General features: G+C 41.0%; 3 protein-coding genes and 1 pseudogene across 8 annotated transcripts; 1 reads left to right on the top strand and 3 right to left on the bottom strand.

Moving 5' to 3' along the window:
* Positions 1-1,215, bottom strand: LOC113140651 (uncharacterized). The gene is made up of 2 exons (XM_033325333.1): positions 1,212-1,215; positions 1-967 (listed from the first exon to the last, which is right to left on the bottom strand). The coding sequence occupies exons 1-2, from the start codon at positions 1,213-1,215 to the stop codon at positions 324-326; spliced, it is 648 nt and encodes a 215-aa protein (XP_033181224.1). The 3' UTR covers positions 1-323.
* A 454-nt stretch (positions 1,216-1,669) lies between these two features.
* Positions 1,670-2,661, top strand: LOC113140652 (galectin-2-like; annotated as a pseudogene).
* A 3,678-nt stretch (positions 2,662-6,339) lies between these two features.
* Positions 6,340-17,023, bottom strand: LOC113141060 (interferon-induced very large GTPase 1-like). Of its 6 annotated transcripts, none has more exons than XM_026325257.2 (10): positions 16,969-17,023; positions 15,287-15,369; positions 15,144-15,178; positions 14,459-14,564; positions 14,221-14,352; positions 13,498-14,094; positions 12,994-13,031; positions 12,601-12,706; positions 12,174-12,205; positions 6,340-12,072 (listed from the first exon to the last, which is right to left on the bottom strand). In XM_026325257.2, exons 2-10 carry the CDS (start codon positions 15,351-15,353, stop codon positions 7,249-7,251), a joined length of 5,937 nt encoding a protein of 1,978 aa, XP_026181042.1. In that variant the 5' UTR covers positions 15,354-15,369; positions 16,969-17,023; the 3' UTR covers positions 6,340-7,248. The 6 variants fall into 6 exon arrangements, with proteins under 6 accessions (XP_026181042.1, XP_026181044.1, XP_026181041.1 ...); XM_026325256.2 differs by having other exon boundaries at positions 6,342-12,069; positions 14,221-14,355; XM_026325254.2 differs by having other exon boundaries at positions 6,342-12,072; positions 14,221-14,355.
* An 827-nt stretch (positions 17,024-17,850) lies between these two features.
* LOC113141071 (cdc42 effector protein 1-like) lies at positions 17,851-26,674 on the bottom strand. The gene is made up of 3 exons (XM_026325289.2): positions 26,527-26,674; positions 21,259-23,202; positions 17,851-19,195 (listed from the first exon to the last, which is right to left on the bottom strand). Exons 2-3 carry the CDS (start codon positions 21,710-21,712, stop codon positions 18,552-18,554), a joined length of 1,098 nt encoding a protein of 365 aa, XP_026181074.1. The 5' UTR covers positions 21,713-23,202; positions 26,527-26,674; the 3' UTR covers positions 17,851-18,551.
* Positions 26,675-26,729: the final 55 nt, after the last annotated feature.

Consider the following 26,729-nt stretch of genomic DNA (forward strand, 5'->3'; position numbering starts at 1 on the left):
TCCAACACCATCAGTGTACTCAGTCAGCCAGACTGTTCTGAGGATTATTAATGCAGGTGGAGCTTTACTCAGTCAGATACTTATTACTGAACCAAACACTTATTACTGTAATAGTTTGTCCAGTCAGACAATCCAGGATCAGGTTCAACATCAAACCTCTGTCCTGCAGAAAGTGAACTCAGACCAGGACCTTTATTTATCAGTGACACCCACCATGTAGATGCTAAATGAGGAATGTTTCTATGAAGGATGAACAAATTCAGTGTTCAGCTGCTCTTAGTTTAGACTCAGTGAAGACTCTGGTCCAGAGGGAGTTTCAACATTTAGACCTTGATCTCTTCCTCCTCTTCAGAAAAGCCATGTGGTGTCTTGTAGCTGTAGGAAAAAGCAGGAGAGGCAGTTCTGTTGCTCGTCCTCGTTCCCTTTGTGAAGGACCCTCCTCCATAATGACGAGCCAGCACATCAGCTGCCCTCTGGAACCGTTCTGCCTCCATCGCAGGCTCGACTCTCTGAGGAGACTCAGTGGACACATCAGGTGTGCTCACTGACCTCCTCCCCTCCTCTCCCTCTGTCCAGTCAGAGGTACAAGTGCGGCCCCTGCTGGTCACGTTCCTGCTGAATGACCTGCTGCACATGGAAGGGTCAGGAGACGTCACCCCAGGGCTCTGCACAGGCGTCTGTGTTAGAGAGCTGTCATCTTCTTCTTCTGCCTCATCCCCTCGTTCCTCTTCCTCACCTGCTGTCTGTCTGTGATTGGACAGCTGAAGGCAGGTGGGGTTGTCAATCAAGCTGAGAACCTCAGTCATAAGAGAAGGGCCGAGGTCTACGGTGAACGAGGTGAGGGAGTCTGAGCGTGTCCGCGTGAATCCACCGCTCTCTGCTGCAGACCCTTTCCGGGCGTCTCCATCTGGAAACTGTCTGTCGATTCGAGAGACGCGGGGCAGGGTGACAAATCCAGACTGCAGACCTGCAGAGAGACAGAAGAAGAAGAAGACACAGATGTTACTGAAATGAGCTGAACTAATGACACAATATAAAGAAAATAGCTCAGAGACTTTCTGACACTCGAGCTTTATAGATGCAGCATAAACCCAACAAGAATCATCTCACTGTGCTTATAGGGCCTGTGTTGTTGTTGGACTCTGGAGAGAAGTCAGTGGACTTAAAGTGATTTGAGTAAAAGAAGGTGTGGCTCACCTAAACAGACATACCCATGTCAACTCATGTTTAGAGCCACACTTGGCAGGTTTCACTGACTGCAGATATCACAATATGGTGTTTACGGCTGATTTCACAAAAACAGCATTTTTTTTCTTTTTGAGAAATATTGTATTTCTGTTAGGTCACTTTATTGTGTAAGTATTGACCGGATGTGTTCTTGTGCTGTCATGGCCGCATTGACGTGAATTTTACTATGTGTTGCAGTTCCACCCTGTGATCACTGAGGGGCGACAAAGACTCTCGTTTCTAAATCGCTGTTTCCCGGGCTGATATCCGCAGGTTTAATGGAGTCATGAATATTTACTGCCCTCCTGTGGTCACAATGTGGAAGTGCAACACATTAAACAAAACCAGAGGTAACGATGCGGGATCTTCTGTTTATTAACATTTAAATTGGTTATATATTGGAAACATAACTGGGCCGAATTAAGTATTACTGACATTAATGATGCCTTATTTCCATTCTGTAACTTCTTATTAATTGGATAAAAAACAGCAGAGAGATATTGGTTATTGATTGTTACCATCATGGCTAACAGTGGCCTTTGATTTCCTGATTCAACTGTTTGAAATCCTGAACTACACAACTGTTTTTTCAGGAGCTTGAACTGAAGAATGTGGATCTGAGAGCTGGAGATCAGCTGAGAGTAAAGGGAGTAATTCTGCATGATGCTGACAGGTGAACTAACCAAACATACTGGATTCATTCTATATTCACCTCTTAACCAGGCAAAGTGTGTGGTGAGTTATGTGCAGATGCATTGTGGTTTATTGCTGCAGTGAGAAATGTGGACGTCAGTTGGTGATTAAATGTCTAATATTGAACCTGTGAGGCCTCAAACCTCTGGATGTGAAAACTGTCAGATTCCAGATCGACCTGGGCAGGGATGCGGACGACCTGGCTCTGCACTTTAACCCCCCGTTTTCATGATGACGCTGATGGAGCTGTTCTCGTGTGCAACTCAAAGACTGATGGCTGCTGGGGGGACGAGAAGCGTGAAATCCACAACCCACTTCAGAAGGGCACAGATGTCAGCTCATGTTTAAGCTGACTGGAGACATGTTTGAGGTGGAGCTTCCTGGTGGACAGGAAGTCCACTTCCCCAACCGTGTCGGCATGGACGCCATCAGCTACGTCAGAGTCAGAGGAGACTTCAGACTGACGGCCTTCAAGATCTGCTGAGAGAACCTGCTCTAACACACACTGTGTTTGATGTGTTCAGTTACAGGAGACACTGTGAGACGTGGACAGATCTTAAAATAAAGGATATCAAAAGTTTTAAATGGTCTCAGGGCTCAGTTTTAAAACATAATAAACTTCAGATGCAGTAACAATGGTTCTGAAAGAGCATCCCTTCTATTAAAGATGCACCAATTCAACAGTACAGTTTGTCATTAGGACTCTCAGCCTGTGAAAACAGTAAAATGTCTCCAGCTCTACATTGAGATTTAAAAAGTCAACAAGAAAACCCGAGTTATCTCAGCTTGGGCTGGAGACTTCAAATGTTCAACTGGAGGTGTGGACTTAAAAAGAAGTGAAAATATAGGTGGCTAAAACACGTTTTGTGTTGCATTATGGGAAATATAGTGTCCGTTGGTTTTCGACTGTTTATTTTTGAGTGTCTGTCTCTTGTAGTGATGGGCAAACGATACCGAGGCTTCGGAGCTTGTGTCACTCTTCCTGAAGAGATCATTTTGATCTCAAGAGGTCTGAACTTTTATTGCTGTCATGGGATTGAAACAGTGCCAGTGCTTCAGTCGTGCTCTTTAGAGGTTGCTATGGCTTCAGTTGTCCACCAGATGTCACCGTCACTGAAGTCTCGAAGCTTTGAATCTTTTTCGGCACAATTGTCAGGAAAGCCTCAGTGCTTCATGAGGCTTCACTTGCCCACCACTAGTCTCTTGTGATCTAAGTAAAACAGTAAAAACTCGGACTGCTAGAATTAGGACTGCCAGAGTTATCGCGATAATAGCGAGTCAACGCGATAATAATGAAGTTACCGCGATAATAACGAGTTACCGCGAAAATACCGAGTTAACGCTCAGTTTAACAATTAGCAGAAGAAAAGTCAGAACCAAACATCGGGGGAAACGTTTGACACGTAAGAAACTATCTTACAGTATTTTACTTTTACCAACGGGATGAATTTGATGTAACGTCATTACAATAACCAAGTTAACTAACCAGCTAACTAACGTTAATATTTAGCTACTGTTTTAAGTTACTATAGTGTTGCCGTTAATAGCAAGTTAAGCTAACTAGCTAACGTCAGGAAAACAGGATTTGTGTTTTTCTAGAAGTTAATTAAATTCTGTTTATCAAGAAGCTGATGGAAAAACAATGAGGTCATTAGTTTAATCTGAGTCAATGAAAATGTGGAGTTTAGAATTTCCCTAAATAAAGTCAATGAAAACAAAAATAAGAAATATATAACACCAGATATGCAGTTTTAAGAATTGTGACGCCGCCAACAATGTAGGTTATTTAACTTTAGTGTTAATTATAATTAACTTTAGTGTTAGTTATAATTATATACAGTGTTATTCATTCTGTCCAAAATTATATAGACTATAAAAAGATGTTGAGACAATACAAAACATTTACCCTTTTAAATAACTACCAAGTTCTTTTTAAATTTACAATAAAGTGTTATAATTTACAAAAGATGAAATGTTCAGAGTTCTGATTTTAGTGCAGACAGACGTCTCGTACACTTAAATGCATCATGTAGTGACGTAGTGCTATAATACACAGACGTGGCTAATGTGGCATCTACTGTATAAATGTACGGTGGATGACAGGCAGAAACAAACCTCCATGAGCAGACATGGATAAAGAAAAGGATATTTTCAATGGCAAGTTCAGCTGCAGAGTCCTGGCTTTTTTGTGTTAACTGTCAATATGAAGTATCAGTGTCTGAAATGACCACTTGCTGACCAAGCACTCACCTGAGGCAGAGAGCCCTGCTCCCCCTCGCCAAAGTCAGACACACTGGATAGTTTCCGACAGACGCCTGGAAAACTCTACAAGCAACAAACTTTAAACAGCGACAGCTAAATTGATGGCAAGAGGCCGATTAACACTGTGGAGGACATTGCACCCAAAGACTGCGTGTATGAAATATATATATGACGTCACATTCAGGTGAGTATGCCCATCTGTTATTGTTTGAGTTTGCCATGTTGTGCTTTCAGCTAATTTTTTGAGCATGCGGAACCTTTAGGGCTCTTCTGGGGAATATTCTGAACAGTAGTTATTGTTTTTGTGAATAATAAACAGTAAAGATTGGCTAAGTTTACATGTGACAAGCATACACTCCCCTCCAAAACTATTGGAACAGTGAGGACAATTCCTTTGTTTTTTTCTGGGTGGGTTCAAACAAAAGGTGCAGTCTTCTAAGTTGTGTATCAGATCCAGATGTAAATACCTGGAAATTAAAGCTGAAATGTTGACCTCTTGTCTCATACTCATCTTTGATGTCAAACCCAAATGTTTTCAGTCTACAGCGAAAATAAAGGAATTAGCCTCACTGTTCCAATAGTTTTGGAGTGTATTTGTCCAATAAAGCATTAAAAACGTGAAAAGTATTCCTTTATGGTACATTTAGAACAGATTAAATGTGTTATTAATTTGGACCTTATCATAAGTAATGATGAACATCATATGATTAATTGCAGTAACATTTTAATGTATGAGCAGATATTATTAGAATGCATCTCAAATGCCTTTCAAATGAATTTTACTGCTGCCTCCACCTGATAGGATCTGTGTTGCTAATGATAACTGAAGTAATAATAGCTCAAGTATTCAGTTATCAAAGAAGAAGTCACCTAATTCAAACATTTTACCACTGATGTGATGAACATGACCCTAATGATCACAACCACTCATTCCTTCTTTCTTTCTTTCTTTCTTTCTTTCTTTCTTTCTTTCTTTCTTTCTTTCTTTCTTCTTTCTTTCTTCTTTCTTTTCTTTATTTTTCGTTCCTGCGCAATGAAAATGATCTGAACTTGTTGGAAGTTGTGAAGTTGGCAAAGGTCACTCTCTTGGCCTGTTTTATTGGGGAGTAAGTGACAAAGGTCATGGAGATGATCAATAGAAAGTGGTTTAGGACCTTTTTTGGAAACAGGGAAAGAGTCTGTAGAGCTGAGTGTTCATGACACTGTGGAAACATTAGAAACAATATTTAGTTAAATTATAAGTTATGGAAAATGTAAAACCAGTTTGTATCATCCTCAGCACAAAGACAACGTCTGAGGCTGCTCCCACAAACTTTGTTAAAGTGTAGGGGGTTGGGGCAGAATTTAGTACCAGCCTTTATCATGGTTTATATTGTTTTTACTATGAACGTTGAACACTGAACTTCCAAAGCTAACTCTTTTATCATACAAACTTTCATCCATTTATCCGAGATTTGAACCTGGAAATTTCTTGTTGTGTGGCTTCAGTACTCACCACCACATTTTGTAGTTCATTTTTGTTTTTTGGTTGTTTTGTTTTTTTTAATTTCCTTAAATTTAATTAATTTTGATTGCTAGAATGAAAGGCTCATTCTTGGTTGTGATTAAAAAATTAAGTTTTTATCAAACAATCGTTTCTCGACCACAATGTGTTTGTGTTTATCACTAAAACTGTGATGAAATTTTTCTTTTTCATCATTTTCCTTGACTAAGAATTTTTTGTCAAGAGAAAAATCTGATGTTCACATGATGCACGTTAATAACAGAAGGCATTTAGACTTGTATGAAGATTTTGTTTATTGCAGTAGAAGCCAGACTGATATTTCCATTGGTAAATATGAATAACATGAATATAGATATTAGTATATTGTAAAAATGAAGTTAGTCTGATCATGTGAAGAACTGAAACAGTTTCAGTACAGACAGAATAACATTTTTAAAAGAAGATAAAGTGTACATTTACAATACTCCTAATCATTGAAAAACAAAAAACAGAATTCATCTAGTTCTTAAAACAACACATGGAACCAATGATAATACAAAATGTTGAAAATGAATAAAAAATATAAGATTTGTTTTATGTTTAACAGATAAAGACAAAGACTGATATTTCCATTGGTAAATATGGATAACATATGAATATAGGTTATCAATGTAATGCAAAAATGACAGTAGTGTCAATATGTAAAGAAGAAAATTAATTTCAGTTCAGACAATAACAAATTTTAAAAGATCAAATGTAAAATTTCTGAATGCTCCCAATCCTTGAGAAACATTTAGCAGAATTCATCCAATTCTATAAAACACACAAACTGGAAAAATAATAATCAAAAACAAATGAAGAGTTTTTTTGTTTCATTTAACAGATAAAACTAAAACATATAAATTGAATTCCATTCTTTCTTCTCAGAACTCTTTCCTTTTCTGTGAAACTCAACAAGACAAAAATTCATGTTCCAGCCATTTTGATGCATTTTATCATCACTGTCTTAATTAAATCACAAAATATCAATGTTATGTATGACTCATCCTATCAGCTGTTTTAAAACTCTGCCAGAAAACAAATGAAATTATGAAGATGAACACAAAACCTTAATCCAAAGTAAAAATGTGTCTGAGGCTTTTTGAACAACAAATATTCTGTGTAATTAAAACTGAACATTCTCATAACTAATTATATATTGTGATTAATAGAACAGCATGTAGAATAAACCAGAATCACAGGTTAGATGTTTTAGAAATTCCTTCATTATTCTTTTAAAATATTTACATTTTTAATTAATCAAAAGCTGTTTTTCCAATTATGTTTTTATAGCTAACAAATATGATTATTTTTGTTTGATTCGTTTTGCTTCAGGTCATAGAACATTTCACTACCACTTAATGCTATACTGTGATATTCACTTTGTCTGTAATATAATGAATGTACATATTGATCTAATTATAAATAAATGGAGTTTCATCTGCTTTAGAAAAACTTCATCCTCAGTATTTCTCTGGTTGTTCTCCTTTGTTCAATCACAAACTTCTGTTTCTTTGAAACAGTTAAAGTTTCTTGCAGGTCACTCACAGATCACACATTTCATCCAGACTTTTAATAGCTTCTTCTTTTGTGTAGTTTCTCCACTCGCAGGGAATTTCTCCTCTGCCCTCAAACTTTAGACCATAGTAATGTTCAATGTCCTTTTCAAATTGACACACAAACCACTTCCAGTATTTCATCTTGGACTCATCAGGAGTAATTTGCCACGTAGCATATTCCTCCCCAGCAGTTTGATATTGTTTATAAGGAATGCTGGTTTCTGAATCATGATGTGGGTAGAAACTTCCATCACTTGCAACGTTTGTTGTGCAGAAATCAATGTCCAGCTCCACTGTGCCTCTGAAGTGCCATCCTTTAATCCCAGAGGGGCGATGAAAAGGAACATTGTGTTTATCAGGACTGTGATTTTCCAGAGTGTTGGTACAAACAGCGGCACAGAAAGGACAAGTCACCCAGCAGCATTTACACAGCTGATCAATGAGGATCTGATCAGGCTTCTGCCTGGATTCATTGATCTTATCCAGTGAGAGGTTCTTCATCTCTTGACTGATGGATTCAAGGCCTCTCTCTATCGCTTCTTTCAGAAAGTCAAAACGTTCTATGTCACTGAAGTTTTGACAGCAAATGGTCTCAAATGTCAGATGATCTTTTAGCAAACTGGAAAATTCCTCCATCCACCTGTCTGTGTCTCCTCTCTGAGTTTTGACTCTGTCTGTTGCAGTGAATAAAGCCTGACTCACAAGTTTATTGATGACATCAACATTTTTCCTGAGTATATCCAGCGCTTTATCTTTGTGCTCTGTAAAGATGTATTTCTTTACTTCTGCTCGTATAAAAGTCTCTACCTGGCTCTTTGGTTGTCGGATGTAGTTGATGAAACCATTGAAGTCCTCTTCCTCTGCCAGTGACTTCAACACATGTTTCTCCAAGTTCAGCCTGTTCCCATTGAATGCTGGGAAAGTGCACTTCATCTCTCCAGCCAGATCAATGGCAGTCTTGTTGCAGACAGCCTGAACAGCAGAGACCTTCAGTTTTTCACAGATCAGTTCTCCAAGCACAACAGCTGATGAGTTTCCTTTGCAGAAGCTTCTGAAAATGTTGTAGTTCTGTGTTTGCTTGTTTTCCACATAAGTGACAACATCATTGTTTGCTTTGTATTTCCTGTGGGCCTCTGAAAGCCAAGGCTCAGCTCTGTGAAACACATACAGTATGAGATCAACTGTAAACTCCTTCTTCAGAGCATATTTCCACTTTGACTCAAATTCTGCCACCTTTTCTTTCACATTGTTGGCCATTTCTTGTAAGTAAGTGGATCTGTATCCTCTTGTAGCTACAGGTTTGTTCTTAATTACATCAAGAGACTGTTTTTCAACATGGTCAATCAGGGATCTGATGGCCTTTTGGTCTTCATGCTGAAGAGACTTGAAGTAACTTGTGATTTTTGTACCTGTTTTTGAAAAATATTCAACCATTTTTCCAACTGTCCCCTGCTTCCTATCTTTTTCCATCTGTTTGTTTTGAGATTGTTGGCTACTGTCACAGTCGTCTTTGTGTTTGGTGAAGGACACATAATCACTGTAATCCCCAAGTCTTCTTATACTTTTATATTTGCCACTTGTTTTAGATTCATTGATAAGACCCCATTCAAATCCGAGCTCTAGAAGGATGTCGACCTGGTCATTGACCAAGTTGATGTCAGCAATAGGTTTTGTATCTGCAGTTAGTTCCTGAACCCAGACGCTCCAAACAGAGTCAAAGTGTTTTTTAAGTTCCTCTTCATCTTTGGCTTTGTCCTTTAACTGATGAGCGAGCTCTTTGCTCTTCTGCAGCAGCTTGTTCTCAAACTCTGTTTTCTTTTCTTCTACCTTTTTACAAGCAATCTTCTGCTGGAGAACTTCATCCAGTTTTCTTTTCCCGTCACTCACCAGGTCTTCATGAAACTCCTTGATTTTGTTTTCAAATCGGCCTCGCCACTGAACCAACATTTCTTTGTCTGTGTCATTCTCAAAGTACTCTGTCATCTCTTTTTTGATTTCTGTGTAGGTTTTGCTCATTTCTTTAAAAAGATCATTGAGTTCAACTTTGTCAAGTTTTCCATTTTCAATTCTGGTATAAAGCTGGTTTTCAATGGTTAACATGTTGCTTCTCAGGTCCCAGGTCCAGTTCCCGTACTGGACCTCAAGTTTTCTGTACACTGCAATTTCCAGTGTGTTTTTGAAGCTGAAAACAAACTGTTCATTCAACAGGGCTTTCCACAGGTCCTGAATTTTGGCTTTAAACTGTGAGAGAGTCACTACAGCAGACTGGGAAGCTTTAAAGAGGATTGTGGCCTTTAGCTCTTGGACCTTCTCACTATAATCTGGATTTGGAGGAGCCATTGGTGGACTTCCCTCCCACAGTTGGGCAAAATATTTCACTTCTTTTTGCACATCAAATGCAATGATGTCACTGAAACACTTGGCATCACAAACCTCCTCTTTGGCTGCTAGTTGGGCCATCTGGTCCAGTTTTTCTAGTAGTCGTCTCTTTCCATCCATGTTTTTCTCTGCAGCTGCAACATCTGTAACATTCTGGTGAACAAACACACAACTTGGAGAAAGTTTCACTTTCTTCATCCGCATGAAAGCCTGAACAACAATCTGCAGAACATCCTGCATCTCAGCTGGATTCTCTCCAAAGATGTTGATCAGTGTCATGTTTCCCAGACCAACAACAAATGTTGCCAGTTCATTGTCGTGGTGAAGAGTGGTGTTACCTGCCAGCTCAAGAGCGCGCAGTCCTTCAGTGTCCACCACCAGGATGTAGTCACACTGGAAGTCTTTCTGGATCTCCTCTGACAGTTTGACCAGCTGCATGAAGGCACCTTTGGTGCACCTGCCAGAGCTCACTGCAAACTGCAGTCCAAACATGGCATTCAGCATGGTTGACTTTCCACTGCTTTGGACGCCCAAAACTGACAACACAAAAACCATCTTGTCGCCCAGTTTCCTGATGACCTGATCCAAAAGGCTAGAGATCCATGTTAAAGGCACATGACCAGCATCCCCATCCATCAGCTCCATCGGGTGTCCTGATATCATCAGCTCTGCAGCCAGCTCAGGATATTTGGACCAGTCAGGCTGAAGCCAGTTTGTTGGTTCCTGCAGAGATTTATGGGCTTCATAGATCTGTCCCATTTCTCTAAAGATGTGCTCCAGGCCAAAAGTCGCTGACTGCAGTTTTTTGGATATTTGTTCAAGCTCTGCTTGTTTGCTTGTTAACTGATCAGATTTGTCCTGTTTCCTCTTCAGAGCCAAGACCTCTGACCACTTTTCATCATAGCTTTGGAGAATTGAAGAGAGATCGTCTGTTGAGACAGCATCTATCAGGATCTGAGTCCATTTCAGGAAATACTCTTTTTCTGTTGGTGAGAATGATGAGAGGCTTTTAATGAACAGCTTCATCAGTTGACCACAGGAGACAGTGCATTGTTTTTGTCGTATTTGCATCAGTTGCTGTTGCTTTGCACATTTCTCCTTCTCGATGTTTCCTCTGAGGCGATACTGTTCTTTGTTTATTCTGCACCAGTCATGCCACAGTTCACCTTGACAGGGGAGGAATTTATCTTTGATATTTGAAACATCCATCCTCTGAAATAAATTCATGATTTCCATTGCAGCATTTTTCCCTTTTTGGCAGACTTTGTCTTCTTCGTCCACTCTGACTCCAGAGACCTTGGTCATGGTTTCAAGCTGGAAGGATTTATGTGGTCCAGACAAAATCTTCCCAATGATTGTTTTCAGTTCTTCAGAAACGTCTGACTGGTTTCGGTCCTTTAGACCCATTTTGTACATTCCCCCCATCTGAACTGCACCACAGTCACTATCAGCAATGAGAATAATGAGAGGCTTCTGAGATTTGTACAGGTCTGTGATGACTGAAGTGCTTTTCTGGCTTTTGTCCAAAGTTGGAACAAGAACAACAGTGACTGAAGATTGTTCAGTCAGTATGTGGCGCTGTTTCTCAGTCGACAGAGCATCACCATGAAGGTTACAGAAGGTGATGCAGTCAGTGAAGGCATCGTTGGGTTTTCCAGCAGGACAGTACCAGGCAATCTCTACAACACCATCCATCAGATGGCGAGATTTGGTGCTACCTGGACAGTTTCTGTGGAAGAAGGTGCTGTGACGCGAGTTGATCAAAGTGTTTATCAGCTGAGATTTAGACACCGATAATGAACCCAGGCGGAAAAAAGCCACCATGGGTGTCTGAGCTTTGTAGATGGGCAAACTCTTCATGGTGACAGTGGTTGTGTTGTCTTTGGTTTGAGTTCCCTTCCATGTTTTAATTATTTGTCTGAATGTCCACAGAGGACACTCGATATCTGCTGTGACTGGGTCAGGAACAAGTAAAGGTAAGGCGTACTGACACTGTGATAGTTTTGTAATCATTTTCTGCTTAAGGAAGCTGTCTGAGCAGTGAAATGCTGCCATTTGAACGTCCATCGGATGGATGTGAGTCTGTTTGGACTGATCAGAGTCTACACTGGTGCTGAAAAGAAAAGCATCTAGGTTGTTGTCATCAGTGTTGACAGTGTCACAGACTGGATCAGGCTGTGAAGTGTCCTGTCTTACAGGAATATATCTGGCTCTGTAGTCTAACATCATCAGCCTCTTAACAAAAGTATGAGCTAGATCTCTCTCAGTTGTCTCATGGTCCTGTTTAACAGCGGGGCCTATTTTAAGAAAGTCTGCTGGAGACAACTTGTGCTGATGTTTGTGTGGAAGGTGAAGTCTGCTGAGCAGAGTTTCAGTTTCTCTCTGATTTTGTTTCTTCCTGTTGATTTCTTCAGAAATCTCCAATGACTGCTGGAAATAAGGAAATAAACATGAACTGTAGAAACATGTACAATGGGAGAGCATCATTCTAATTTCTTCATTTGTTGTGGAAAGAATTTGGAATTTCTTACCCTGCTCTTGTTTCCACTCACATCTGAGGTACCTGCAGGACAACAATGAGCCACAGGGGTTAATTAATATTAATGAATTAATACATTGTTCTCATGTTTACTGTGAATACCTTTGATAGAAGTTTAATTTTGTTTCATCATTTTGACTGTTTTGTATTGCTGTACAATGAAATCACTCATTTAAACTTTTACCTTTTCTGATGAGGTATCATCACATAAGAAAGGGATCTTTTCCCAAAAGTGTTTTCTAACCACTGCACTGAGCTGTAATGGCTGTGATGCAGACCATTTGGTATCAGTAAGAGAAATTTGTCTGAGAGTTTAGTTTCCTATTTTTCTACAAATGAAACATGATTCTCACTTTTGTTGGTGTTTGTAGAAACACTCTGAGATGTTGGATGTGTATCACTATTTCTTCAGTCGTTACCTGGCTCATGTGATGCAGATGGTCTAGATGTGGCTTCAGATTCTCCTCCTATGTTTCCATCAATCTGCTGTGGTTGTGCAGCTTCAGGTTCATCCAGTGAATCAGACTAAGAAAAGGAGTAAATTGTATTGAACCAATGGTTCTCCAGGTTAGACCCACAGAGGTTAGAAATATCTTTTTATTGGAAAAGGTAACACAAAAATTAGTGCAACAATTCAGCAAACGAATAAAAATTAAAAAGGAAGGTAGAACAACATGCACAGTTGCAGTATTTTTATTGGATATATCTGCTTTTTAAATTGATTTCAGATGTGATCTGACTAATCCCAGAAATTACAGGTTTAGAAAAAAATGTCCCACAATGACAGTTAGTGAAGGTAAGAAAAATCTCACCTTAGTCTTTTTTTCACTTGTTTTCTCCATCTCTGCTACTGCAGGAAAGAAAACATACTGTATGTGATCAGAGTTTAAAAAATGAAACTGGATTAGCTAATCACCCTTTGCTCATTAGATTTAATAAACATCTGTGTTGATTTCTACTTTTCCAGCAGGCAGTTTTCTCTGTTGGAAGTAAACAGTATCGCCCCCTTGAGTCCAACAAGTAACAAGTAACCACTAGTGACTTGGACTCACTAACAATGACTAGTGAGCATCTTTTGTTTTCTGGTCACTGAGCATCATTAGTTTGTTTAGATAGATAGATAGATAGATAGACAGACAGACAGACAGAGTGATGAAAACCGGTCTGGTTTCTCAAATTTTTGCATTTATGTCAGATACTGGACAGTTTAATTTCTTTGGACCCTGGTGCTCCACTCCAGTAGTTTCACTTCTGTCCACATTATTTGTCTGAATCAGTGCAGGTATAATCTGTGAACACCAACATTCAAATCTCACCTGTTTGATGTTGCTGAAACACTGAGGAATTGATCCTTTGGTCTTCACTGGTTTTGTGTTGCAGCAGTTTTTTCTGCTCTTTGTTTTCATCAAACATCAGTCTACTGTAGCAGGGTGGATCGTTTTCAGAGACCATGAGGTCGAGTTTTTCCAACAGAACTATCAGCTCGTTTTCATCCATCACACTTTTTGTACATGTGTGGTGTCTTTTTTCAACCAAACTACTGTTGGACCTCAGCTCTGTCAAGGCATTTTCACAGTTTTCATCTGGTTTATGAGTCAAAACTGTCATCACATAAGAAAGGCATCTTTTCCCAAAAGTGTTTTCTAACCACTGCACTGAGCTGTAATGGCTGTGATGCAGCCCATTTGGTATCAGTAAGAGAAAGGCATGAATCCCCCGATTTAATGGGAATTGGTCAATGTTTTGTGGACCGAGCATGTTAATGACAGAGATGTGGCGGCCACACAAATCATACAGTCTGGATGAAAACTGTTCCACATTTGTTTGTTCATCATTGTCAAGTAAAATGTTTTTTGATCCAATCTCTATAGAGTTTGTGTCACCAACCAACGCCAGTGTGAGCTCAGGGATCACTGAAACAAAATGATAGAACAGCATCACCGTGTTGGCTCTGAAATCAGTGACACTGTATTCTCAAAGTTTAGTTTCCTATTTTACTGAACGATACGAGTGAAAACATGAAATCATGTGATTCTCACTTTTGTTGGTGTTTGTAGAAACACTCTGAGATGTTGGACTTGTCTCCATCAGTGTTTCACTCTCCTCTGCAGGTCGATCACTAATGTCAGTGCTGCTTTCAGTCTTAACGTCTCTGACTCCATCAGCGTCTCCTGCTGAATGGTCAAGTTTTTTCACAGACTCAAACATGAGTTTAATGCGTCTTCATAAAACAACTGAACTATCGTCTGTAAAATACTTTATTTCTTCAGTCGTTACCTGGCTCATGTGATGCAGATGGTCTAGATGTGGCTTCAGATTCTCCTCCTATGTTTCCATCAGTCTGCTGTGGTTGTGCAGCTTCAGGTTCATCCAGTGAATCAGACTAAGAAAAGGAGTAAATTGTATTGAACCAATGGTTCTCCAGGTTAGACCCACAGTTTTTTAAAAAAGATTTTATTTTCTTCATTTATAACAGGGGCAGTTTAGGATCTTCGAAGGTGGAACAAAATGTTTCTTTAATCTCTCTGTTCAAATTTTACCTGCCTCAGCTTTTATATTAAACCGATTACATTTAGTTCAGACATGTTGTTAAAAATGTTGCTCATATCAGAAGAAATAAGACTGCTGTTATAACATTGACGTAAAAGTCAACAGGGTCTTATTCTCCTGAGAACATGTTAAAGTACCTTTAGATTAATGTAAAGGTGAGTCTACATGTAGCATTATAAAAGTAAAAGCTTATTAAAGTTTATCCAGTTAAAGCCTCTAATGCCAAACAAGTCACTGGTTCATGATTTAAACAGGCCTGATGTTTCTGGACAGTGTGGACACTATATGTGCTGTTTAATTGTTTCTGATTTAGATTGAATCCTGTTAGAAAAATGACCAACATGACTATAAAACATGAGTCATAATAAATACAGCTGTATGATGGTGACTGATCAGGATCCAAAGGTTTTACCTTGGATTTGTTGTCATTTTCTTCCAACTCATCTACTGTCATGTAGAGAAAACAGGTTACACAAGATCAACAACAAAAGATCAATTTTTTGGTTTGTTAATGTTTAGTTTATGAACGATGATATTATTCAACTTAAAAATTACATTTGTCACTTGTATCAGGTGTGGATCTCATTTCACTCTCTCCTCCTGTTTGGTTCTCAACCTCCATTTTATCAGCTTTTCATCTTTATAGAGTCAAAACCAAAGAAATACAAAGTCCCATTAATCCTGATTCATCAAATTATTAGGTAAAGACAATATAAATCCAAAATACAAGTTCTAAAACATTGTTCCAAACCCCCCTGAAGATTTTGGTGCATGTGAAATGTTGCAAATGCTGAAATATGAAAACATGTTTCCTTTGTCTTGTGTGATTCAGCATCAGCTCAGGGCTGTGACAACCATCATGGCTCCATTTAAAAACAGGTGTATTTGAAGGTTTTTACATTTAATGAAACTGAGTAAACATGAAATTTCTATAATGCTGTCTTTACCTAACTCCGGTTTCCTCCCACAGTCCAAAAACATGTATGTCAGGTTAATTGGTGACTCTAAAATTGCCCGTAGGAGTGAGTGTGAGTGTGTGAGGTTGTTTGTCTTTGTGTGTCTATATGTGCCCCTGTGATGGACTGGTGACCTGTCCAGGGTGGACCCCTGCCTTCCACCCGAGAGAGAGCTGGGATAGGCTCCAGCAGGTCCCTGTGACTCTGAGCCAGGAAAAGCGGGTATAGAAAATGGATGGATGGATGGATGGATGTCTTTACCTACCAGCACACCTCTTAGGGAGTAATAAAGTAATAAGTAATAAAGTAATTAACTATTTATTTGGGGGGGTTTGTGTGTGTGTGTGTGTGTGTGTGTGTGTGTGTGTGCATACATGCATGTGTGTGTGTATGCGCGTGTGTGCGTTATTGTTTATATTGAGGAATTATAGAGTCTTATGGCCGTGGACACAAAAGACTTCCTGAATCTTTCAGTCTTGGCTTTAGGAGGAATTAGTCTGTGGCTGAATGAACTTCCCATTCGCCACAGTTCCTCATGAAGTGTCCAATATGTCCAATATGGAGTTTATTTTGTCCACCATCCTCCTCTCTGCCACAGCCTCCAGACTGTCACCTCAGGTGTTGCAGGACCAGTCTCTCAAACACTTTCATGACATGTGATGTTAGCGCTACCGGTCTGAAGTCACTAAGGGTACTGGGACGGGTTCTTTTTGGTAATGGGACAATACAGGAAGTTTTCCATAACTTAGGCACCTTTTTGAGCCTCAGAGAGAGGTTGAAGAGTTTCTGAAAAACCTCTGCAAGCTGTCCAGCACACACCTTAAGTATTCTGGGACTGATCTCATCTGGTCCTTTTGCTTTGTTGGCCTTTAGTTTAGCTAGTTCCTTCCTCACCTGTTCTGTGGCAAAGGCTGGGCCTGTGTATTGTGTTGATGAGGAGTCAGATGATGAGGGCAGGGGAGGAGTTAGAAAGTCTGATTTCTACCTGTTTTACTGTTTCATGTCAGTGTTTGCAGTACCCATGAGTAAAATACCAAGGTAAAAATGATCAGTTCAATAAAATAAGCTGATTTCCCTGTATAGCAAATATATCCACCTACAGTAATAAAGGCTCTTCCACACAAGTCAGAGTAAACAAGGCAAGAACAAATATGGTAAAATGCAACTAGTTTTGCTTTAAAAATGAATGATTCTTTTAAAAACATGTATAGATTTTGTGTTTACTATATCATATTTAATCACTGATTTACACAATTGCTATATAGAAATGTACAAACTCACCTTTGTTCTGTGTCCTGTGCTTCTCTTCGGTGGCTGTTTTGTAACCAGTCCTACCTGTTACTGTCTTTTATAGACAGATGTGGTTCTACTAGTTTCTAAATCCCTCCCAGCTGCTCTGAACTGATCTGATGTGATATGATGGGTATGAACAGCAGTGAAACACCGAATCCACATTATGTTAAAATCAGCGATGATAAAAGCAAAAGTGAGACTAAGACAGATCGGAGTCATGATTTCCCAGAAACCTTGTGACTTAAAGTAAAGTGATGGATAGGCCGACTGGTAGAATGTCTTAAACACTGTTTCATTTTTCTGTACATATAGTCCATACTAGACTCTGAAATTGTTACCCTAATTATGTTGCAACGGAAATAGAACTGCTGGTCAGATTTTGTCCAGAGCCAGTCTCTGGTGCGAACTATTACCTGGTTAAAGGTAAAGAAACACTGTGAACTTTTTTTCTTAATTTGAACCAAATGCTGTGTGAGCAGTCAGGCATTGGGTTTGTGTTTATGAGGGTGTCACATGCTATTTCACCCTCTTTAACCCTCCTCCTCTAGTCACATTTGACCCATTTAAGTTTTATCTATGAAAAATATAGTTTGTTTATTCCAATTGTCATGAGGTTCCATGACTTTGTCCACAGGATATCTCAACACACATTTTTATCATTTTCATTAAATGTGGGGGGTTTACCTTTGGTCCACCTGTAGTGTCCCTGGTCAAAGTGATTGGTCATAAGAAATGAATGAGTGAGACTACAAGAAGTGTAAAAAAGAGAGCTGGGATAGACTCCAGCAGATCCCTGTGACCCTGGTTAGGACTAAGGGGGTATAGATGATGGATGGAGTTTACATTGTTTAAAAACATGCAAATTAGGTCTCTATTACATAAGCAATTTAATTTGAGATAAAAAGTGACCTAATACAGATGAAGCTTGATGTCTAAACATATACATAAACATACATATACATGTTAGAGATGCAGCCAGAGGTCAGAGACAAAAACAGCTGTAATTGTGTGACTATCTTAGTTTTTCTAACAACAGTATTGTTGACAACTGTTAATGTTTACAGTGTGCAGAGATTTTAGCACAGCAGCTACACATCAGTGTTCCTCAAATTTCACTTTCTGCTCGATGCCTCAGACCTTTGAACCTGAACATCTTTATTTTTGTAAAATGCATTTTACTGTTGAACATCCAGATCATGTAGTGAGTGATTACTGTTGTAGAAAAAGCCTATTGAAAATCCATCATTATCCAACACCATCAGTGTACTCAGTCAGCCAGACTGTTCTGAGGATTATTAATGCAGGTGGAGCTTTACTCAGTCAGATACTTATTACTGAACCAAACACTTATTACTGTAATAGTTTGTCCAGTCAGACAATCCAGGATCAGGTTCAACATCAAACCTCTGTCCTGCAGAAAGTGAACTCAGACCAGGACCTTTATTTATCAGTGACACCCACCATGTAGATGCTAAATGAGGAATGTTTCTATGAAGGATGAACAAATTCAGTGTTCAGCTGCTCTTAGTTTAGACTCAGTGAAGACTCTGGTCCAGAGGGAGTTTCAACATTTAGACCTTGATCTCTTCCTCCTCTTCAGAAAAGCCATGTGGTGTGTTGTGGCTGAAGGAAAAAGCAGGAGAGGCAGTTCTGTTGCTCGTCCTCGTTCCCTTTGTGAAGGACCCTCCTCCATAATGACGAGCCAGCACGTCAGCTGCCCTCTGGAACCGTTCTGCCTCCATCGCAGGCTCGACTCTCTGAGGAGACTCAGTGGACACATCAGGTGTGCTCACTGACCTCCTCCCCTCCTCTCGCTCTGTCCAGTCAGAGGTACAAGCGCGGCCCCTGCTGGTCACGTTCCTGCTGAATGACCTGCTGCACATGGAAGGGTCAGGAGACGTCACCCCAGGGCTCTGCACAGGCGTCTGTGTTAGAGAGCTGTCATCTTCTTCTTCTGCCTCATCCCCTCGTTCCTCTTCCTCACCTGCTGTCTGTCTGTGATTGGACAGCTGAAGGCAGGTGGGGTTGTCAATCAAGCTGAGAACCTCAGTCATAAGAGAAGGGCCGAGGTCTACGGTGAACGAGGTGAGGGAGTCTGAGCGTGTCCGCATGAATCCACCGCTCTCTGCTGCAGACCCTTTCCGGGCGTCTCCATCTGGAAACTGTCTGTCGATTCGAGAGACGCGGGGCAGGGTGACAAATCCAGACTGCAGACCTGCAGAGAGACAGAAGAAGAAGAAGACACAGATGTTACTGAAATGAGCTGAACTAATGACACAACATAAAGAAAATAGCTCAGAGACTTTCTGACACTCGAGCTTTATAGATGCAGCATAAACCCAACAAGAATCATCTCACTGTGCTTATAGGGCCTGTGTTGTTGTTGGACTCTGGAGAGAAGTCAGTGGACTTAAAGTGATTTGAGTAAAAGAAGGTGTGGCTCACCTAAACAGACATACCCATGTCAACTCATGTTTAGAGCCACACTTTGGCAGCTTTCACTGACTGCAAATATAACACTGTCCAAAAATATTGTTATAGTGTTATAAGCTAATGAATAATATTGGTTCTACCCACAGATACAATACAGTTAAAAAGAATCTAGTTAGTAGAAAATGATCTGGGATTTTCAGGCTGAAGTATGAGCTGTCTGGCAATTCAGTTCCTTCACCAGAGGGTGGCAGTATTTGACAACCCAGCAGTAATTCCATCCTAACCCACAGCAGCTCCACTGTTCTGTAACTTTCCCCAGACACAGCTGGAGTTTCTGCCTCCTGGACACTTTACATTAGAGCGGTCAGACAGCAGAAACAACAGCAGATATCAGAGCTGTATGAGGCCACTGAACATAGATAAGTTAGATTGAAGTGAAACTAGAGAATGCCATGGTGCTGTCCAGTCCATGATGGGAGTCCAGTAAAGAGCTGGAGACAGTGAACTGATAAAGAATCAAACATGGAGAAAAAGACATTTTCAGTACATTTTGAGCTGAACTGTACACGTCACTAAAATGTATTTTCTAAACTGCATCTTCTGCAACCAACTGATTCCTGCACAGTTTGAGTCTGAGCAGCACCAGCTGTTACAAACTGGTAAAGAGAATCTGATGGGATGGGAATTAAATAATCATAGCGATGACCCACTGATGACAAAAGGCTCCCATCATGCCTCAGTTCACTGACTCTGTAGGCCAGCTCCAGGAATCTGGAGACGGAAAGAGGGATTTCCAGTCCAGACTCAGTACCCTGTGGCCTGATAAGCTCAAATTGGCAGCACAGCATGACATAATCAATGTCATGCTGTGGAAATGTCCCCTGAGCATCTTCGTCCTAAACCAGCTGCATGTGTTTGGCCTGACTGTGTGCAGGTGTTGCCTCTGTGATTCTTGATGAGTCAGGAGAAGCCCTGATGTTTACTGGTTGTCTTGGCGGAATGTGGGAATGCTGTTGAACAGAGGGAAACCTGGCCCTCTCTGTTTGTGTGTTCACTGACATTTCTAGTCCTGTTTGCAATGAGTCCCCCCTGCAGCTCTTTATGCTGCTTGTTCTTCTGGGCAGAGAATAGGAAGAACACAGGCCGTAATGACAAATCATTGTACCTGGCTGGATATTTTCCTTATTCATGGTGACTAACACAGCCCATAAGTAGGTCATTGATCAGGCTGTTTCCGTTGCATTTTTTAGTAGTGTTTCATGCAACATAAGGAGCTTTTTGTCTGCTGCTTACTGTGAACTAAAGATAACAAAAGTTCTTCATCAACATGTCGCAAAAGTTTCATATTAAAGTATGTTCTAATTATAACCAATGACTGTTGTAAAAAGATTTTAACTCATTTTTAAATAATTTCCAGCTACCACCATAACTCCACAGGCGAACTATCAGACAGAGACATGAAGGGTTTTCTTCATGTCTTTAAAAAAATGAATCATTTATCTACATTTTTTTAACATATATATGTTTTGTTTTGTATTTTGTTAGCACTATAATCTGCATAATGTTGTGTTGTAGTTCAGATCTGAGTCTAACATGTTTATCATATTACACATGGACAATATTTATGCACAGATTACTTGATAACTATATTATAGTCTATCCCGTGTGTATTAATGGTTAACATAACATAGTGATCTAATGTAGAAGAGGCCAGTGTGTGTGAATAATCTGCCCCATTGTTTACTTAAACAATTATTTTCGTGCATGATTTTTCTAAGACCACCACATTTTTGTCTCAGCTCATGAAGCCCGTCCCATCCTGGAGGTGACAGGATATCATCTCACCGTATGAGCAGAGGGAGTCATCTGTTGCACTGACCGAGCTGGGGAACAACATCATCTGTAGGCACCCGTTGGGAGAGTCCATGTTCAGTTGGGGGAGGGAGACTGCGTTCTTGATGATGGGTGAGATGTCTGGTGGCGGGGATGAGAACTCCCGGGAGCCCCCTCGTGGCCATGGTCCAGAGGTCTTCCGTCCATACCGGAAGGTGCGTGTGAAGAAACCGGTTGTTTTGGAGCCATTTGCTGAGTCTGGACTTCCTGGCTCCCTAGTACCCCCATAGTTGCTTAGGAAGGAAGTGTCGCCAAACACATCCCCGCCACGGCCAACGTGCATAGTATGTCGGAAGTCGCCCAGCGGCGGGCTGATCATGTCCACAGAGAGGTCACTCTTAAAACGGCGTTTTCCCTGAGAGCCAGTCACAAGGCCCTTAATCCCTGGAAGCTTTCCCAGACTCATGGTGGGAGAAAAGCTGTGCAGTTTCCCTTTAAGTTGAATGACAGCGTCTGAAGTTTAGTTAAAAATTAAAATGCTGGGACAGTGGTAACACAAAACACAAATATGTGGTTGTTCAGATGACAGAGAATGTGTGCATAATCCATTCTCCACACGACCAAAGCCAACTATTCATCCACTGTTGGTTCAGTTTCCGTCCAGGATCCTCACTGAAAGATGCCAGTAGGACTGTGGAGTCATTCAGATACATCCCCTTCTGTTCCTTCTCCCTCGTTCTCCCATCTCATGCAGGCACTGCAATGCTGCTCATTTGTCCAAAACCAAATGCTCAACTCACTTCTCCTGCACAGCAGCAGCTTCAGTCATGACAAAACAACAAAGACGATGAATTACAAGGTCGTACTTGGCTTTTTTCTGGTGACCACAGCCTGGGACTCACTGGGCACTCATTCAGACTGACGACGTAAAAATCCAAAATCCAACCACAACTGCCAATCCTGAGATATACTGAGAACAACTGAGCCGGTCTGTGTGAAAAGGCAATGAAACTGATGGATCTTTACATTGTGTTCACTTCATTGTATATCTCTTTGACAGAGCTGTCCTGCCAGTCTCAGGTTGAGCCCTGTGAGTGTTTCATTTGCCTTTTTCCCAAGCTGAGAAAAAGAAGCTTTTATCGAGCAGATATTATAGGGAAGGCAACGTAAGACTGAGGAGCATGTGGCACCTGGCACACCTGCTGACATGTATAAATAGCTCTGTTAAGGAAAGCTAATTGGATTGAGTCACTTTATACACTCAGACTGTGCATCCCACCCACGCCTCTTGCACTGTCAAGCAGCGATAAAACACATTAACTGGAATATTTTCATCCATTCACTGATCAGTAATCTTGATCTACGGCTCTTTCCCCCTTTGGCTTCAGAAACCTTCAGGAATTTACTGCAATCCTTTGCAGCGTCTTCACTTTATTCCTTACTGGCAGTGATTCCTGCTGCATGTGTGTTCACTCAATCTGGTGTGTCTCATCTGATAAGTTCTTCATTTATCGTCCTCAAAGTCCCAGCAGAGAGATAGCGTGGGATCTGCTACCTCGTACCGTCTCCCAGGAAAGAGTTTTATCCTTGTGGGCCTTCCTGTCACCAGGCCTGCCCCTCTTTGTTGTCTTCTCTTCTCTGGTTCCTCTGAACCCAAGACACCAGACCTCTGAGAGGCAATGAAAACAATCAAAGCAAAGGAAAGAGGAGGCTGCTGCTTTCTTGAAAAGGGCAATAAAGTAAAGTGTCGTAATCCAACTGTTGTGTCTGCATCTTCCTGCAAGAAAGATAAGGCTCCTTCAGGACTGTCCATGCACTGGATTAGCTGATAATCCCTCCTGGCTTCCCTCCCTCTGACTCCCTCACTTGCTCTCTGCCGTCTTCAATCCTCTTAGTTCTCCGATGGTATCCAGGTAGGGGGGCTTCTCTGTTTTCTTTCAGTTCACTTCAGGCCAGCTGAAAGAACAGACAGAGAGAAAAGGGGACAGACGTGAGTTACACACTCGACTAAAGACCAAAGCAGAAGCATTCAGGCGCACATAAACACGTCAGGCTACTAAAACTCTGGATTGACTGATGCTGGGAATGTTTTTCTCTTGCTCTGTGTTGCCTGAGGATCCTGCAGGTTCTCAAGGGACTGAACTCGTCAAATAAAACCTGACTACACCAGGGATTCTGAACACTATTTTGTGTGTTTTCTAAAGCAGGACATTTGTTGGTTCAAGCTTTTTCCAGCGTAATGACTGGAAACTGAGGTCAGCTAGGAAATTGTGCATATCTTTATTTTTTGTTACATTATGTAGAAAAGGCTAATTCTAAAGGCAGATGAATCAAAATTAATGGAGCCTCATTTTATGCAGTATGGATATGAAGCAATGTCTGTATATGCTCCCCCACACTGAACTTCACAGCTGCTCCGTCAATCTAACAGATGTATACACAACATTAATACAATAAATCATTATCTCCGGAGATGAACATTTTTCCTACAACCTCTAAAGACCCTGTGCATCCGTTTTTCCTGGATACACTGAGCACCTTCTCCCTGTCCGCTGAAGAAATGACTGCAGGGCAGAGGGAGTCTTGGTAAGCTCCAAACACGTGACCTCTCCAAACATCAGCCAGTGCTGGATTAATGCTGTGGGCTCCTGGAGTTATGAGCCGAGGCTGCTGCTAAGCCAAACCGGGCCTGTGATATAACAATTTGATAAAGGTGATGGTTCTGGTCTTGCTGAAGGTATGGGAGTGGTGTGGGGGAGGTCAGAATGGATGGACATCTGCTGATCCCTCAGCTCAGCAATGTTTAGTTAATGGAGCGATTATTAATATGAGAAGCAGATAAACGTTAGCGAGGGAGCCGAACATGTTCTATATTTACAGTAAAAATCAGAAAGGATTTGTGCAGTCTATTTTCTAGACTGATGTCTTTAGATACAGTTTTATTCCCTAAACCCCTAACTAGCTGCTATTCCTGTTTTATCTGTCCTTCATTTGGTGCTGCATTTCATGGATCAGCTGTCATGAAGGAACTGACATGTTTTTCCTACTTTTATAGCTGCCAATCTTCTACATTGTTTTCCTCCTCCTTCATGGCTTTCTGGGCAGTAAACATAGCTCAGCTCACATCTCCACGCTGGAATTAGGATCTCTATTCCCAAAACTGGCCTTGTTAGAAACACACACAGACATTTAGATCTGCTAAACATGTTGATTATGTGCAAATTGTACCTGCAGACATCCATAAACAGGCCTGTTTTGCGTGAGCTGCTGGACTGATTGCAGAGACAGAGACTAGCGGGTTGGAAAGTGTAATGGGAACAGTGTGCAATGGGGAGAGCAGACCGGACGCCATCTATTATGGCCATCAAATAAAGGATCTGGGACGCTGATGAGAAACACATTTTGACCTCCAGTCTTTCTGTTTTCCCCCAGACTTTTATTTTAGCCTCTTTCCTCAGTCGATCTTAATCTCTTTGATGTGTTCACTCAAACATCTGGCAGCACGGAGCCACAAACTGCAGAATCAGACCTTGGTGACAAGTGAGGGACATCAGAAAGGGACACATCTCTGCGTTCATACATGGACTCAGACACACAGTCCATGTTGTAGTGGGTCCACAGGACTGGGCCCAGCAAACTGTGGTGGAGGTCAGAACACCCTGACCATGACACACATTTCTAAAGTACAACATGAAGTCAGTTTACACCGACACACTGCTGCAACGTGGCATCACACTCCTAACCCTGCCAAGTCCTTTTAGGGAGGAGTGTCTTTGTGTTATCGCTGATATAATGTCATGATTCATGAATACGTCCTGGGGCCTATCTGAGCTCTATGAACTTCCTGTTGACACTCTCCTTAATGCTCTGCTGAGTCAACAATATCACTTTTGTTACACTGCATAATGAGTTTAAATCAGTCTTTATGGCCAGACCTCACCCTGAGGTCATTAGTTTCATACATTGTTTTTTGTTTTTTGTTGTTTTGTTGTTTTTTTGGCTGTTAACAGAAGATGGGGAAATGAGGCCGAGCATCAATGAAATGCAAACACTTCTCACTTTGCCTAACAAAGAGCATAAGGAAACGCTGCCTCTCCAAACTTCCACCTAGCAAACATAAAAAGGGAGGTGCAGGTAGTGGAAGATAAAGGGACAGACGTAGACTCGATGCCCTTAGTCTGGAGGATTTTTACTTTGAGCAGTTTCTCTATCACTGGAGACTTTTAATAAATTCTTTTTCCACATATTTTCAAGCTCTGTTCATAGTGTAGAGTATAAAAATGTCCACATTTAAACTTTGTTCTTGTTCTCCAAAAGTGCTGCCCTGCTGCCGATGGACACCACAGCAGGCCAGATGTTTGGTTGGTTTACAGTCTCTCTAACTATGACGCCATCTCTTGACAAACTGGCAACCCACTGATCTGAGATCTGGCACAACTGTGGGACAGTTGTTGTGTGGTTTCACTGGACGGGCACAGAGACCATCTGATTTTCCACCAAACAGTTTCTCACCACCTCAGTCAGACCGAGGCTGCAGCTCATGGTAAGATAAAACACTGTGAACTTATATAGTACAGTTCCCTTTTCACTTGTTCTATTTCAATATGACCTCAAATTACCAGTCAGCACTGATCTAATGGGAAGTAATGTTGTTACAGGAGATGAAGTAAAGTTGGACGGTACCAGAATCTAAGCATCATGAAAAAGGACTTCCAAGTAATGGTCCCAAACACTGACAGAAGGGGGGGGGGGCATGTTTGCAGTATTGGGAACAGTTTTATTCGTAGTTATGTTTTTTTACCAGTCAGGATTTCTGAGGTTCTTAATCTTAACCCCTTTTACACAGTGATGATATTGTCTTTGGTCTTTGGACTGATGTGCCTGCCACACATTGTTTAGCCTCTGAAACGCTGATAGTCATTCAAGCTTGGATACCAAATGTTATTTAAAGCCGCCAAATGCTGCTAATGTGCATTCAGGCGTTTCGCAGCTACAGTATAGGGAGGTTTCGATAAATGAAGTGAATATATTGTATGAATGGAGACTCATGCAGTAGCTACGTGACATTAACGTGTCTGCTTGTAAGGAAAAGTGTTTTCTCTCTTGTTTTACGCACAAAGCCAAAGTTTTACGCTCCGACCTCGTTTTACAAAAGTCAAAGAGACTGTTAGACTGAACGTCCTGCTGAGGAGCCGATTAGCGTCGTGCACTACATTTTTCACAACATATATCAAACAAAGCTGTTTACAAACTGAGTTAGACTAAAAAAAAAAATCCTACCTTAGAATAAACTCGAGCTTCACTTCTTTTCAGTTTGCCTCCTCGGTTTGCGGTGTGCGCGTATATTTGAACATGCACCTCTGCGTCAGTGCAGCGCCTCTGCGCTTCTGCTGACAAGTGGACTGGAAGGAGATGGAGAGGAAGATGAGTGGGCGGAGGAGGGGAAGGAGATGGTGGGTGGACTCCAGACAGTAACCACCTAA

This window comes from Mastacembelus armatus, chromosome 8 (assembly GCF_900324485.2).
Source record: "Mastacembelus armatus chromosome 8, fMasArm1.2, whole genome shotgun sequence".
Lineage (NCBI taxonomy): Eukaryota > Metazoa > Chordata > Actinopteri > Synbranchiformes > Mastacembelidae > Mastacembelus > Mastacembelus armatus.